Raw genomic sequence first — 13068 nt, forward strand, 5'->3', positions numbered from 1 at the left:
CACTCGGCTCCATATTCAAGTAGTGCATCTCTGTCTCATGGCGACGCCGACGATCTCGGACGACGGGTGCTTTTCGGTTGGCAGCAGCAGCGTGCCGATGATGAGCTTTTGGTCACCGAGGTCATCGGCCTCGAGCGACATTGACTACGTGGACGACGCGCAGGCCTCGACGCCGACCGACTCGACGATCGACGACGTGGTCCCGACGAGCGACGCCGTGCTGCACCATGGGTGGCTCTTCAAGCGCGGCCAAGGCGGCTTCTTCCACCGCGCGTCGTGGAAGGCGCGGTTTTGCGTCGTCACGAGCGCCAGTCTGCGCTACTACTCGCGCGAGAACGAGACCAAGAAGGGCGAGCTCGACTTGACGGGCTGTACGCACAAAAGCGTCGAGGTGCTGCCACGGAAAGCGCTGCGTAGCTCGCACCCCACGCTATGGCGCTTTGCCGTGCACACGCCCAAGCGGCGCATGGTCTTCTCCGCGTCCAGCGAGACGGAAATGAACGACTGGATTCGCTCGATTCACATGGCCTTGGCGCTCCAGAAGAACAACTTCCAGGTCGTCCAGCAGGTGCAGATGGCCGACCGCCGCACCGCGCCCATCATGTACATCTCGCAGCGGGACGGCTTGCGCCCGACCTGCGCGAGCGCCCGCGGCTACAGCAGCATGGGCCGGCCGCCCCGGCGAGACCCCGAGGTCGAGTTCTGAGCCTCCTCCTCGTAAATTAAAAATGGACGGTATCTATGCGTTTTTTAGTATTACCTTGTGGTTTTTATACCGACCGCATATAAATACGATCCTAGGAACGCGTTTTATTCCTTTCGACGGCCGACGCAGCATGAGCAGCGGCAACCTCTGGCAGAGCCTCCTGCGCGAGTCCTCGGAGCGGGCGCCGATCCCAAGCACGGAGCTGCTGCTACTAGGCCCCGCCGAGTCGGGCAAGTCCTCGATGCTTCAGCGCTGGCAACACCTCGGGAACAAGAGCCCCGCGGAGAAGCCGACGACCGTGCACACGGTGCTACCCTCCGAGTTTGCCACGTTCCACTTGCCAAGCGAGGACGACCCTGCGTGCCAGCTCAACGTCTGGTCGTTCAACACAGATCAGCTCGAGACAGAGCCCGCGCTCCTCGGTCTCGCCATCGACGTGGACCGCCTCCAGCACACGATCGCGCTCGTCGTACTCGACGCGAGCCGCCCCTGGACGATCAAACCGACGCTCGACACGGTACAGGACCACAGACACTAGATGCACATGCGCTCACGCTGTGCGCAGTGGCTTCCGGCGCTCGAGAATGCGCTGCAAGAGAAGATGCTGATGCTGGACAACCACAAGCGCGACGAGCTCCTCGAATCGACCCGCAAGCATTGGCTCGGATACGAAGAACCAGTACGTACGCGGGCATGCTTTGACGCCACCAACGCTCGCATGTAGGGGCGCTCGACCGCACCGGCCCTCTTGCCGCTCGGGCGCGCGGACAATGAGATGGTACATGCCTCCAAGCCCACCCACGTACTATGCTGCTGCTGCACGTAGCCCACGCTGCCCCACGGCGTCCTTCTTCACAACTGCGGTATTCCGATCGTGCTTGTCGTCGCCAAGACCGACGTACGCCGTCTGCTGTCTCTGACGAGGTCGTTGCATCCGTCGCATGTAGATCGCTCCGGACGACGCGGTGAAACAAGACTTTGCGCAATGGACGATCCGCGAAACCGCACTTGCCTGTAGCCTCCATCTACTTGCGATTTTGTTGGTCTCATGCGATAGCAGATGGCGCCGCGGTCTGCTACACGTCGAGCAAGACGAGCATCAATGCCGAGCTGCTCAAGAACTACGTCTTGCATCGCACGCAGACTGGCGTCAAGTTTACCGAATCGCCCAAGGTAGAAGAGACGTCGACGACTCTTCTCATCCGTGCATGTACGTAGCTCATCGACCGCAATGCGATCTTTGTGCCCAGCGGATACGACTCGCATGAGCTCATCGAGCAGAGTTTGGTCGGCTCCCAGGTAGACAAAATCGGCATCGCGACGCCGGAGCTACATACGCCGCCGTGTAGCCGCGCTGGTCCAAGACCCAAGCCTTTGACAAGATGTTTCCAACGCCCAACGAGAAGAGCGAAGACTCGGCACGGTCATTTCGACATTGCATTCCCTTGACCGTCGCGTAGGCTCTGCTCCACGCAGAAATCCGCGTCGATCCGAACCAGACCTGGCTCCGGAAGCTCGAAAAGGCAGCTGGCGCAGGTTGGCCGCACCACTATACCCTGTGTTGTCGACAGTGTATCTGTAGGCTTGGCCGATCTGCAAAAGAGCAGTGTCGAAGCCAGTCGCCGCGCCGATGAGCTCGCGGCGGCGCGCCGTGCCGAGGCCGAGACGCGCAAGGTACACGAGCGACGCCTACCTCTCGGTTGCCCATGACGTGGATTAGGAAAAGCACGACGTCAAGAAGGACACCAAGGTTTTGAGCTCTCTGGGCGCGGATTACATGTCTCGGAAAATGCTGCTGCAATGTAGGACGTGAACCCGAAACACTTGGCCAATTTCTTCAACAACCTCCTGAGCCGCCCCGAGAAGCAAAAGTCCGGCCGCGTCCTCCTCGACAAGTCCAAGGTAGCGCGGCCGCCTCATTTGTAGGTCTCTCACGCGCGTATGCAGCTGCCTGCCAAGGGCGTCAAGGAGCTCGCAGAGGACGAGCTGCGCAAGATGTAGTCGCATAGTCAGAGGAGTCTGTCTTGAGTTTATGCGAAAAAGCCCACGCGTTCTGTTCGGTATGTCTGCGTCGTATCGAGCGCGTCTTGGTCGGCGAAGACGCGGCCCATCGCTTCAAACACGTGCACGGACGACGAGTTGGCGACGTCGATCATGGCCTGCATCTCCTTGACGTCCAAGGCGCCCGCGCCGCTCTTTTGCATGCCGCAGAGCCGCTGGTTGGCGTCGATCGCGACGCTGATCTGCGCGCTCATGCAGAGCTCTTCTTCGAGGAGCGCGTCCATGACGAACCACCGGTCAATCTTGCTCAGCGTCATGCAAATCGGCCACGCGTCGAGGTTGAGGCGCGAGCCCGTCGCGGGGTCGGCGTCGACCTCGAGCAGCTGGTCTTCGTCCTTGTCGCCACTCAGCTTGATGGACGGGAGCAACGTATCGCGGAGCGCGCTGTAGATCGCCATCGAGATGACATCCGGGAGGTTCCCCGACGTGTCAAAGACCATGACATCGACAAAGACGACCCAGACGCTCTTGTTGGGCACGATCGCGAGGCCGGGGAGGTCGACGACCACGAGCCGCTTCATGCGCTCCGTGAGCTCGACGTTCATCTCTTCCTGGGCGCGGCCATCCATCTTCTCCGAGACTGACGGCGCACACTGCACGTTGAGCTCGACCCAGCCGTTGGCGTGGTCGCCGTGCGCCACCTCGACCTTGACGCTGGCCAGCACGTCGGTGCTGCCGCCCTTGAGCGAGACGCGGCTCGAGCCGTGGCTCTGGCTCAAGAGGCCGTTCTCCATGCGGAGGACCCGGCGCGCGAGCCGGCTGCGGCCGTCGGCGCGGACGTCCTCGGCGATCCCGTCGGCGATGAAGGCGCGCTCCGAGGGGCTAATGCGTAGCATGTTGCTGTCTCTCGCGACCAATCAAACGCAACGGATGTGGTGCGTCTTTCAAAGGTCCAGGTGCGCTTTTATCTCGAAAAGGTGCGTAAATCCAAATTCGATTCAACGTTCGTGCGCTTCTGTCGCGGCAACGCTGGCAGTGGTCTCGGCCGGCTGGCCCCATTGCAGATGCTTGGTGCGGACATGGCGCCAAAAGACATGCCCGCGCTCCGTATCGCGCAGCTGCTCCCATGCGCCGTCGCGTGCAAGGACCTAGAGGCGCTTGAATGAACGTCTGTGTGTGATGAAGTGCATCGTCGCACGACGGAGCGCGGGAGCCGGTGCTTGCTCGGGCCGGCGGACGCATACGCTCCGATCGGACTTCGCTCGTGCTGCAGCGCATTGTATTCGTACAAAAGTGGCTCGTTTAGGGCGTCGGCCACGAGGGCGCGCCGGTACAGTGTTTCCGCCTACGTCGCCATGAGCATGCGCGAGATGCAGCGTGATGTCAACCCGATCGATGTCATTGACGATATGCTGCTGGTACAAGGCGTAGAGCCCCAGTGCCTACATGCACCGACATGGTTTTTTCCAGCATCGACGATCGCTTTGTACAAGTGCGTTGGTCGGGTCAGCGATGACGCGCCAGCGGAAGCAAGCGTCCTCGAGCGGCGTGACGTCCCGCAGCCTCGAGTCCCGTTGCTTGGCCATTTGCAGCAGGCGCGTCGCGCGCTGCCGGTTCTTATTTTGCGGTTTTTTCCCGCTTACAAGCAGAAGCAGCGCGAGGGCCACGGACGCCAGCACGTCCCCAGGCGCGACCTAGTACGCGCATCATGGAGTACGGGCCAAGGACGAGCGACAATCGCACGCTGAGAATGGCCTCGAGGAGCCGATACGCCTTGTCCAGCTAGAAATACGGTGCAGCGCCCTCGACGACAAGCGCTCGATACCTCGTGGTACGCAAGGGCATGCAGCGCACAACGCTTCTGTTCGTCGAGAGGCAAGGTCAACGAAAAGGTTTGCGGGACGTTCTAGCTCCAAGTACGCGAGACACAACCATGCCAAACGACCCACCGTGTGAAACGTGAGAGCCTGCACGAGCAGCGGCAGTGTCACGCAGCCCACTGCGTCGTGGAAGCGGCGGCGGCGAACCAGTCGCTGCAACGCCCGCGCCGCCTACGACAGCGTTTTAAGCGCTTTAACCCAAACGTTGCACAACGTGATCTTGGCTCCACCACGTCGACCGCCCCCGCGCCGGGTTGTAGTAGTAGACGCGACCCGACGCCGCGTCGTACTGCGCCAGCCACTCGTCGGTCGGCACCTCAAAACGCACACCCGGGTACAGCCGCGCAAACGGCGGCGCGCACCAGATCGTCCCCTGCACCCGGTTGGTGTACACGCGCCGGCCCGTCGCTGGCTCGATCCCGTAGACGTACAGCGACTACGCGTATATATCACGCAAGCCCATCGCCAGCAGCCATACGCACCGGGAGACGGCGGCGAAAGTGCTGGCGCGCGAGGATCCCTCGGCATCGCGCCTGGAGCGTGCGCGCGGCGGCCGCTTTGAGGTTGCGCCGGGCCTCCGACGCATGCTGTTGTTGCAGCTACACAAGCGGTTGTCTCCCTTCTCTCGCATCCAAGATGCGACCTGCTCGGCCAAGACAACGTCCGGCAACATGGACGCTGTCGGCGCAACGACACCGTAGGTTGCCACGTAGAGCGTGAGCGCCTTAAGAACATTGTGGGCGCAGTGCTGGAGCGGGCAGTCGAGCGCCGACGTCAAGAGATACCGCGCCGGGCCGAGAGGCAACGCCGGCCGATCGAGGCGCACGCCGCAGCAGTGCCACGTCACGTGCCGTGCGCGCTGCATAAAGCACACCATTGCATGTGCCAACGATGCGGGCAGTGTGTACGTGGCAAGCGCGCTCGAGCTACATCGTATCAAGTTGATACTCCTGTAGACCCGATGCTGGAATGTCGCACATTGGCTCGTAGACGCGGAGGACATAGTCGTAATGGACACCCGAGACGCTGACGACGTACGCGGTCGGTGGCGCCCACACGACACGGTGCGCAAGGCGCTAGAGCTCGTCGTCGCTTAGCGTCACAGTGCACACGCGATATTTGTACCCGGCCACGACTGGCATGCGCGTCATGTTGGTGCAGCATGACGCGCTGGGTCTTTGTGTTGATGTACAGTCGCCGAACCACGAGGCGCAGCTGCTCGTGCAGCGTCGATCGTTGCACCTACTCGGATTGCTCCTGCGAGGCGTTGAAATAGTTCCACGCGACCTTGTCGGGCGGTGCGAGGTCGGCCCAGATCTGAGATAGAAGGGACGTGTGGAGCGTCGTCTCATACACGCGGCAACTCACGGGATCGAATAGCTCGAGGTGCAGCTGCCGGTCCTTGGCCAAGTCGATGTGACACCGAAAGACCGAGACGACGAAGCGACGACCGTCCACGTAGCCGCCAAACCGGTAGAGGAAGAGTCGCCGGCGACTCTTGAGACGCTGGAGGTGGCCGACCCACTCGGGGTGCATTCGGCGAAAGAAGCGGCGCCAACCGAGCCGATGCCGCGCCCAGCGCTGGAGCCGCACGCGTCGACCGAGCAGAAACTGACGCTGCAGCTCCTCGACGCGCCGACGCTCGGCCTCCACGGCTTCGAGTCGCTGGCGTTCGCGCAAAGCCGCGACCAAAACGACGTACCTCCCCTTTGCAATCCACATGCGCGCGTAGCGTTGCAGAACGAGCACCGTCCGACGTCGACGTCGCAGCTGTGCCAAGTGGTGCCTACAGGTCTACATCAATCTTAAAAGTGCACACTTTGTCGAGTCGACAGGTATTGGGCGTAAATGGCGTGGCCCCGGTACGCAGCCTGCAGACGCGTCGCGGCACACATGCGTCGCGCAAGCGCCTCCATTCGGTCGAGCTTGGCCTGCGATCGGTACCTCTCGAGTGCCTAATGCGATACTTTAGCATCAAGTCCCTCAAAAATGACGACCGTGGTCCATAGCGTCTTGCTGTGCGGGTCACGCGTTAGGTGCTCCAAGACAAAGGCGCGCAGCGGATCCGGCTCGATCCTTTTGCGGTAGACCTCGGCGACGACCGCGTTTAGTGCGGCCAAGAAGCCGTCGCGCTCCATTTGATGTTGGAAGATGGGACAGGCATGTTTGAAAAAAATGCGATCGAGGAGACCGAGCGGGAGGAGCTCGGGCGTCACGCCGCAGTCGCGAATGAGCTTTGCAAATTTCACAGAGTCTATGCCACCGCTACAATGGTCGCACGTGCGCAGGAGCCACATACCGACAAAGTCTAGTGCACGAAGCGAGCCGCATGAGCATCCTGCCGCCGTCATCTCGTATTCAAAGGAACGTACAGTTGGACGGGTACGTCTCGCAGAGCTCCTTGAACTTGGTACAAAGCAAGTCGGAGGTCGGCGTCGCAGCAACGTACGGCGTCCAGTCGAGATGAGCGCTCCAGAAAGCATTCTCCAGCGCGTCTTCGGGCACGGCATACGGGATGCGGACGCGGAAAAATGCAAAGTGCAATGGGGACGCCACGTACTCGATCGTCGGGTGTCGGACATAAAACTGCAGTTGCTGAAGCCAGCGCGGCCGAGCGTCGAGGCTCTACAAAGCCTTTCCATCGTGCACCTCTCGGCGTCGTCACTACGAGTACGTACGGGAGGTACGAGCCGCCAGAGATTCGAGGTCGACGGGCAGCTCACGGTATGACCGCGCACCGGTCGGCGCAAAAGACATTGGTAGCGGACGTCCAAAGGATCCAATGGCGCGGTCGTCGCTGGCGCCACAACAACGTCCAAGCCGTTGACGAGCCGAAGGCGACTGCCTGGCGCCAAGTGCGGCATCACCGACTCGGGCACCGGGCACGGCGCGTCGATAGAGCACAGCCATTCGTGCACCCGCGTTGCTTGCAACGAGGCAAGAAGGTACATTGGGATGGCACTCGAAAGCTCTGCGTCGTCCTAGAAAAAAAGGATTTTTCAAAAGACAGAAAAGCGTATGCACCTCAGTTCGTGAGCCTTCTTGTCCGTGCATCGCCTACATCGGTACAGGGTTCGAGATCCGCATCCTCATCCTCGCAACGTACGACCAGCGTTGGCAGCGACATGTCGTGGTACTTGCGCGCGTCCTTGAACCGCTAGTGAACCGCTTAGAACCGTCGATCCTTTTGGTATACGAAAGCAAACGTCGAGCTCGGTCGGCCTCGGTGGCAGTCGAAGACAAAGCGCTCTGTCTCTCTCGCGAGCGACCGCCATCGCGTCATACCCGCGCTGGCTCCATTGGTTGAGCGTTGCAATCAACGTCTCGCGCGTCTCGTCCGAAATCGGTAGCTGCACGCCAACACTTCGGACATGCGGCAGTGCCGCGACGTCGGGCAGGTCCACGCGAGCTCCCTACCACCCATTTCCGACGCCACAATCGCCAGAATGAACCGCGTACCACACGCAGATGGACTTGAACGTCCGCGGCAAAGGCGATGCAATCAGCCACGTGCCGCCGCGGCCCCGGCTTTTGCACCAGCACCACCAAAGGCAGCACGTGCGCGAAGCGCAGGCGAGCTTCGGTCGAGTGCGCGACGCGGCTGCCTCGGTAGTAGAAATGACTCGAGTCGGACGCGCGGAGACCGTCGCGGAGTCTGGCCAGCGGCATGGTCAGCGTCCCAAAGACAGCGCTCATCGAGATCATGCGCATCTCGGCTGCATCCACCACCAAGACGTAGCAGAGAACGGGGAAGCATGGCCGCCCGATACCGGCGCTTAGAGGGTTGAACGGCCACTCGTACGTGTGCATGGCTTGGGCAATGGCCGCGTGGAGGGCCAAATGCGGGTGCGAAGACGCCCCGCGCAGAAGCGACAGAACGCGATGGTTATCGCGCGGGAGGCTGGCCGCCATGCAGCGTTGCCCAGATGCATCGGCGACGGCAACCCGCAGTCCCTACGTGGACGATATGAGAGATAGGGTATGGAAGAGTCGGTGATGCAGGTACCTTCTCGGTGGCGTGGACAAGGGCCAAGAAAAGACGGTCATGGCGGCGAATGACGTGTCGAAAGGTGCGACGGTACGTGGCCTGCTGTACGGGGCTCTCTTGCTCGTTCGTTTGGGCGTCATAATGCGAGGTATAGGGCGAGATCACCGTCGCGAGGCAGAGATACACCCAGCTACCCAATGCAGCGGCGATGGCACTGATCTTGGCGACAGCAGCGAGGCGAAACGAAGGCTCTTCGAGGTATACGAGACAGACGTCGATCGTCGCCGTCGACAAGGGCGCGGCCTCGCCGTGCGTGAGCGTCCGTAGGTGGCCATGGAGCCGGTGGACAAAGGCGCTTGGGTTGCGCAAGAGCGTCTCGCGCAAGAACGACCATGTGAGCTTGTAGAACGACGGGTGCTCGACCTCGAAGAGGACGAGGTAGATGGCGCCGAGCAAGATGTGGACGCACCGGTGCGGGTGCGACGGGAAGCTGCGGAGAGCGTCCACGTCCTCGATGCTGAGCGCGTCGAAGCGGTCGTGCAGGGCGCGGAGGCTCTCGCCATCAAGAAGGTCACGGATCCGCGCCTGTGTCTCTTCCGTCATTCTGCCATGATGCGAATCTGAAACGGCGCGACCTCTGTGAATTGATACAATCACACCAAATACCCTCCATTCGTTGATAGTGTTTGGAAAACGTATATAGTGTGGATACACTAAATCCGGTCGTGCTATGCATGTCTTGTGGGAGGTTCAAAATGGCGACGACAGCACCGACGTGGCCAACGCTGGCATGGGACGACGTCCAAGCCGACCTTGATGCAATCCTCTCGACCAAGGCGACGGGTGCGCAAGAGGCGCCGCTAGCTTTGGATGCGGAGGATGGCAAGGCCGATCCTTGCGGCGATGAGCAGGCCAAGATTCGGGCGCTGGCGACCGAGATCTTCCGCGTCCATGCCAGCCTCACGACCGCGCGCGAGCGCATGCGCTGCAACGCGTCGCTCGTGCGTGTCATCCAGACATATCTCATGGCGTCCAAGATGGTTCGTCTTCGTCCGCATCGATGCATACGCATCATTCCTGGCTGTGTAGGATCCCGCCGACTCGAACACGAAGGCCCTCGCGCTGCAATGGCTCGCGTCCAACGCACACGACTGGGCGGTCACAACGTCGGACCTCGACGAGTCGGCGCTTCTCGACTGCATCCGCGACGACATCCTCCACGCTAGCACCAAGGACGACTTTTTGAAGCATTTCGAGTCGGCGACGCACGAGTCCATTTCCTTCCCCGTGCCCGCGCCGGCAACAACGGCGCCGCCAACATCGTCGCTCCTCGGCCCGGTCCCAGAGGTACGACGTACGACGCGTCCACATCGTCCCATGCTCTCCATCCTCCTGCAGGTGACGGCGATCGAAGCGTACCAAGATGCCAAGGACATCCAGCGCGACCAGATCCAAGTCAATGGCATCGTGTACCCTGGCATCGTCGGCTACGACAGCCTCGTTGCAGCGCTCACCACGATCATTGCGAGCGTGCATGGTATCTACCGCGAGACGTCTCAGAAGCTGCCGCAGTACGAAGCCATGGCCAAGCGCGTGCTCCACGTACGTGACTCGTTTCTGCACCCCCGAAATTTCGGATCATCGGTCTGTATAGACGATCAACCGCACCGAGTCGGGCGGCTCATCATACGAAGTGCTCAGTCGTTTGATGCCACCCATCGCGCTGCTTCGCCCCAACTCCAAGGACGCCAACGCCCTCGTCGTGGACATAGACGTTGGGCCGTACGAAGCGGAGGCGCACGTGTGGTGCGTCGGCCTGCGCGTCCGCCTCCGTACGTCGACCGCCTACGTCGTTTGCGACGCCGACGACCCGACCGACGAGTGGTGTGCCATCGACGTGGCCTATCGCAACCGCCTCGCATTTGCGTTCGGCGAGAGCCCGTACACGTCGACCTCGAATGGCGCGCGCGTCGATCGGGCGCGCATCTCGCTGTCGGTCATAAGTTAGAATTTACCATAGACGAGTGTGTCTAATCGCTGCACGTGCACGGCGAGGTCGCGGTTGCGGTGCGCCAGCCGCAGCTGCTCGTTGGTGAGGAGGCGGACTTCGTCTTTGGCGATCTGGAGTTCGTCGCGGAGCTGCGTCACCTACACACATATATCTATACATGCTTTGGTACCGACGACGCAAATACTACCTCGTCTTGCTTTTGCCGTGCGACCGCCTTCCACTCGTCGCGCTCGGCGGCCACCTCGCGCAGCTGGGCCGCGAGCTCTAGCCATGGCCATGCAACACTTATGCGCTACGAATGCGAGGTGGTACCTTGCTTCTCGGCGCTCGAGAGACGCACGGTATCGTTAGCGTTGGCGAGCTCCTGCCGAAGGTCGGCCTCGCGCTGCAGCGCCGCCTTGTTGTCCAGCTCGAGTTGCTTGAGCGCGCTCTCGACTCGCACGAGGATGTCGAGCTGCTCGGACGCGTCGTGTTCGGACGCGGTCCACCGCCGAGCGAGTGGGGTCTCGTCTACCGCTTGGCGCGCCGTAGGCTTGGGCACCTCGTCTACCTCGCAGCGCACCGTAGGCTTGGGCGTCTCGTCGTCGTCCGGGAGGCTCTTGGTGCTCGCAGGGCGAACGCTGCCCCAGCTTTTCGCGAGCGTCGGCGACGTGGCCTCGATCACCGAGAGCATGCCATCGAGCTTGTCGAGATCGAGGGGCGTCGTGGTCGCCACTTCCATTCTCTCATGACGTTGCTCGTGGGCGATGGCAGGGCTCGCGGCGTGCGTTGCCATGGAGCGTCTCGGCGTCTCGGCAACGTCGGCTTGCACCCGCAGCACCTTGGCTTGCAGCGAGGCCACCCATCGCGTACAGTGCTGCGGCGTCGGCGCCATAAACTCTTCGCGCGTACGGCGGCCATGGCTGGCGGTGGTATGAACCAGCTCAAAGCGCGAGCCGGCCTTCGTCTGCACCGAGACCACGTGGTCGAGCGCAATGCGGTACGTGCCAGGCAGCGCGTCCTCGACGTCGCACGGGTCCAGGAGCAGGTCTGGGCCGTGGAGGAGACACTTGTACTTGACCCACTCGAAGAGGTTGGTGCGCTCGTTCTTGACCTTGCGCTTGAGCGTCTGCTCCACGTCCGTGTCGTCGTCGGCCCGGCGTGGCATCGCATCCAATATCTTTATCCGGACAACCCGTTACCAACCGCTCGCTGCAGCCAGCGTTTCGACCCATATTCTGTTTGAAGTCGCCACACGAGATTCTGGATGACAGGCCGATCTGCTGTGTATTTGTGACCATTGACGCGTCGACAAAGATGACGGCTACCAGCATCGCGACGACGTTCGGGCATGCAACAGAGGTACTCTCGAGACGACAGCAGAGCTTGGCAGGCGAAGCAGTCACCTCCAGTGTAGCGCAGTGGTCGCTGCCTCTCCTTCCTGGACGTAGCGTCTTCAAAGAGTAGCCTGCTTGGTTGTCGTCATGAGATGTTGATGTTGAAGCGTCGATCGGCCCCGCTGGCAGGTTTCCTAACGCGTGACGCAGCGACGTCGTCGAGCGCTCATCTTTTACCGCAGAAGCTCACTCTTCCTCTCGCTGCAGCTTGCGATGCGCTTCCTTCAAGTGTTTTTCTTGATGGCCATCGTCCTTCTCGCGTGGGTGATGACCGTCGACGCGACCAACATCTCGGCCCACGAGCGCGATGAGCTCACGCGCGACTTGCGGCGCTGGCAAAAGAAGTTCGGCAACGACGACCACGTGCGCGCAGCCATGACCTTGGTGCGAGGGACCTTGACGACCGACGATCTGCTACGGCGCTTGAAGGCGTCCAAAGACAAGCTTCCAATGCTTCGTGCAGCCAACCCGCACGCGACCTTTAGCCACTTGACCAAGTTTGCGCTCCTCACCGACAAGGAGTTGGCGCGGTTCACGTCATCGCCGCGGGTGCGATCGCGTGCCAGTATGCCGTATGACGGCAGCGGCAGCGCGGCCACTGACACGATCGACTGGGTCGCGTCCAAGTGCGTCTACTCGGTGCAGAGCATGGGCGCGTGCTTTAGCGTCTGGGCCATTACGGCGATCCAAGCGGTGGCGTCTGCAAACTGCATTGCGACCAACGCGCTACTCTACATCTCGCTCCAAGAGGTGGTGAGTTGTGCCAACATGGGCGGCCCCGATGGCTGTCATGGCGGCGACGCCATCGCCGCGCTCAAGTGGCTCATCATGCAGCAGACCGCCTTGTGCAATGACGTCGACATCCCATACACCGCGGGCTCGTCCGCGTACGCGCCGACGTGCAGCGACAACAGCAAGTGCGCAGGCGCCATCTCGTTTGCCGTGAGCGACGTGGTCGAGAAGAGCGGCGAAGCGCTGCTCGAGAAGCACGTTCGCGTGCAACCCGTCCTTGCCATGGTCTCGGCGTCCATTGACACGTGGTTTCTCTACACCGGCGGCATCCTCTCGTCGTGCCCGCAGACAAAGTCGGCGTTTACCCTGCCCTT

General features: G+C 61.6%; 7 protein-coding genes across 7 annotated transcripts; 4 read left to right on the top strand and 3 right to left on the bottom strand.

The window, feature by feature from the left end:
* Window positions 1-24: 24 nt before the first annotated feature.
* Window positions 25-706, top strand: SPRG_10273 (hypothetical protein; the record flags this gene model as incomplete). Its single annotated transcript, XM_012349229.1, has 1 exon — window positions 25-706. The coding sequence occupies exon 1, from the start codon at window positions 38-40 to the stop codon at window positions 704-706; it is 669 nt and encodes a 222-aa protein (XP_012204619.1). The 5' UTR covers window positions 25-37.
* Window positions 707-792: 86 nt separating this feature from the next.
* Window positions 793-2767, top strand: SPRG_10274 (hypothetical protein). The gene is made up of 13 exons (XM_012349230.1): window positions 793-1223; window positions 1272-1385; window positions 1431-1484; window positions 1533-1604; window positions 1654-1720; window positions 1767-1879; window positions 1925-2005; window positions 2056-2124; window positions 2167-2242; window positions 2289-2380; window positions 2427-2456; window positions 2513-2608; window positions 2654-2767. The coding sequence occupies exons 1-13, from the start codon at window positions 837-839 to the stop codon at window positions 2705-2707; spliced, it is 1305 nt and encodes a 434-aa protein (XP_012204620.1). The 5' UTR covers window positions 793-836; the 3' UTR covers window positions 2708-2767.
* On the bottom strand, window positions 2707-3658 carry SPRG_10275 (hypothetical protein). Its single transcript, XM_012349231.1, has one exon. The coding sequence runs from the start codon at window positions 3601-3603 to the stop codon at window positions 2737-2739; it is 867 nt and encodes a 288-aa protein (XP_012204621.1). The 5' UTR covers window positions 3604-3658; the 3' UTR covers window positions 2707-2736.
* A 26-nt stretch (window positions 3659-3684) lies between these two features.
* Window positions 3685-9184, bottom strand: SPRG_10276 (hypothetical protein). The gene is made up of 24 exons (XM_012349232.1): window positions 8594-9184; window positions 8047-8541; window positions 7794-8000; window positions 7694-7744; window positions 7612-7644; window positions 7266-7568; window positions 6960-7212; window positions 6887-6895; window positions 6585-6841; window positions 6421-6542; window positions 5956-6373; window positions 5875-5904; window positions 5713-5829; window positions 5566-5663; window positions 5231-5513; window positions 5070-5186; window positions 4802-5023; window positions 4657-4758; window positions 4533-4613; window positions 4451-4489; window positions 4198-4401; window positions 4096-4149; window positions 3906-4052; window positions 3685-3855 (listed from the first exon to the last, which is right to left on the bottom strand). Exons 1-24 carry the CDS (start codon window positions 9176-9178, stop codon window positions 3706-3708), a joined length of 4377 nt encoding a protein of 1458 aa, XP_012204622.1. The 5' UTR covers window positions 9179-9184; the 3' UTR covers window positions 3685-3705.
* Window positions 9185-9323: 139 nt separating this feature from the next.
* Window positions 9324-10615, top strand: SPRG_10277 (hypothetical protein). Its single transcript, XM_012349233.1, has 4 exons — window positions 9324-9615; window positions 9665-9922; window positions 9974-10177; window positions 10230-10615. The coding sequence occupies exons 1-4, from the start codon at window positions 9331-9333 to the stop codon at window positions 10581-10583; spliced, it is 1101 nt and encodes a 366-aa protein (XP_012204623.1). The 5' UTR covers window positions 9324-9330; the 3' UTR covers window positions 10584-10615.
* A 122-nt stretch (window positions 10616-10737) lies between these two features.
* SPRG_10278 (hypothetical protein) lies at window positions 10738-11737 on the bottom strand (the record flags this gene model as incomplete). Its single annotated transcript, XM_012349234.1, has 2 exons — window positions 10899-11737; window positions 10738-10850 (listed from the first exon to the last, which is right to left on the bottom strand). Exons 1-2 carry the CDS (start codon window positions 11731-11733, stop codon window positions 10738-10740), a joined length of 948 nt encoding a protein of 315 aa, XP_012204624.1. The 5' UTR covers window positions 11734-11737.
* Window positions 11738-12175: 438 nt separating this feature from the next.
* SPRG_10279 (hypothetical protein) lies at window positions 12176-13047 on the top strand (the record flags this gene model as incomplete). Its single annotated transcript, XM_012349235.1, has 1 exon — window positions 12176-13047. A coding segment is annotated over one exon (872 nt), but the record flags the coding sequence as incomplete, so codon positions are not given.
* Between the last annotated feature and the right edge of the window lie 21 nt (window positions 13048-13068).

This window comes from Saprolegnia parasitica, assembly GCF_000151545.1.
Source record: "Saprolegnia parasitica CBS 223.65 unplaced genomic scaffold supercont2.51, whole genome shotgun sequence".
NCBI lineage: Eukaryota > Oomycota > Saprolegniomycetes > Saprolegniales > Saprolegniaceae > Saprolegnia > Saprolegnia parasitica.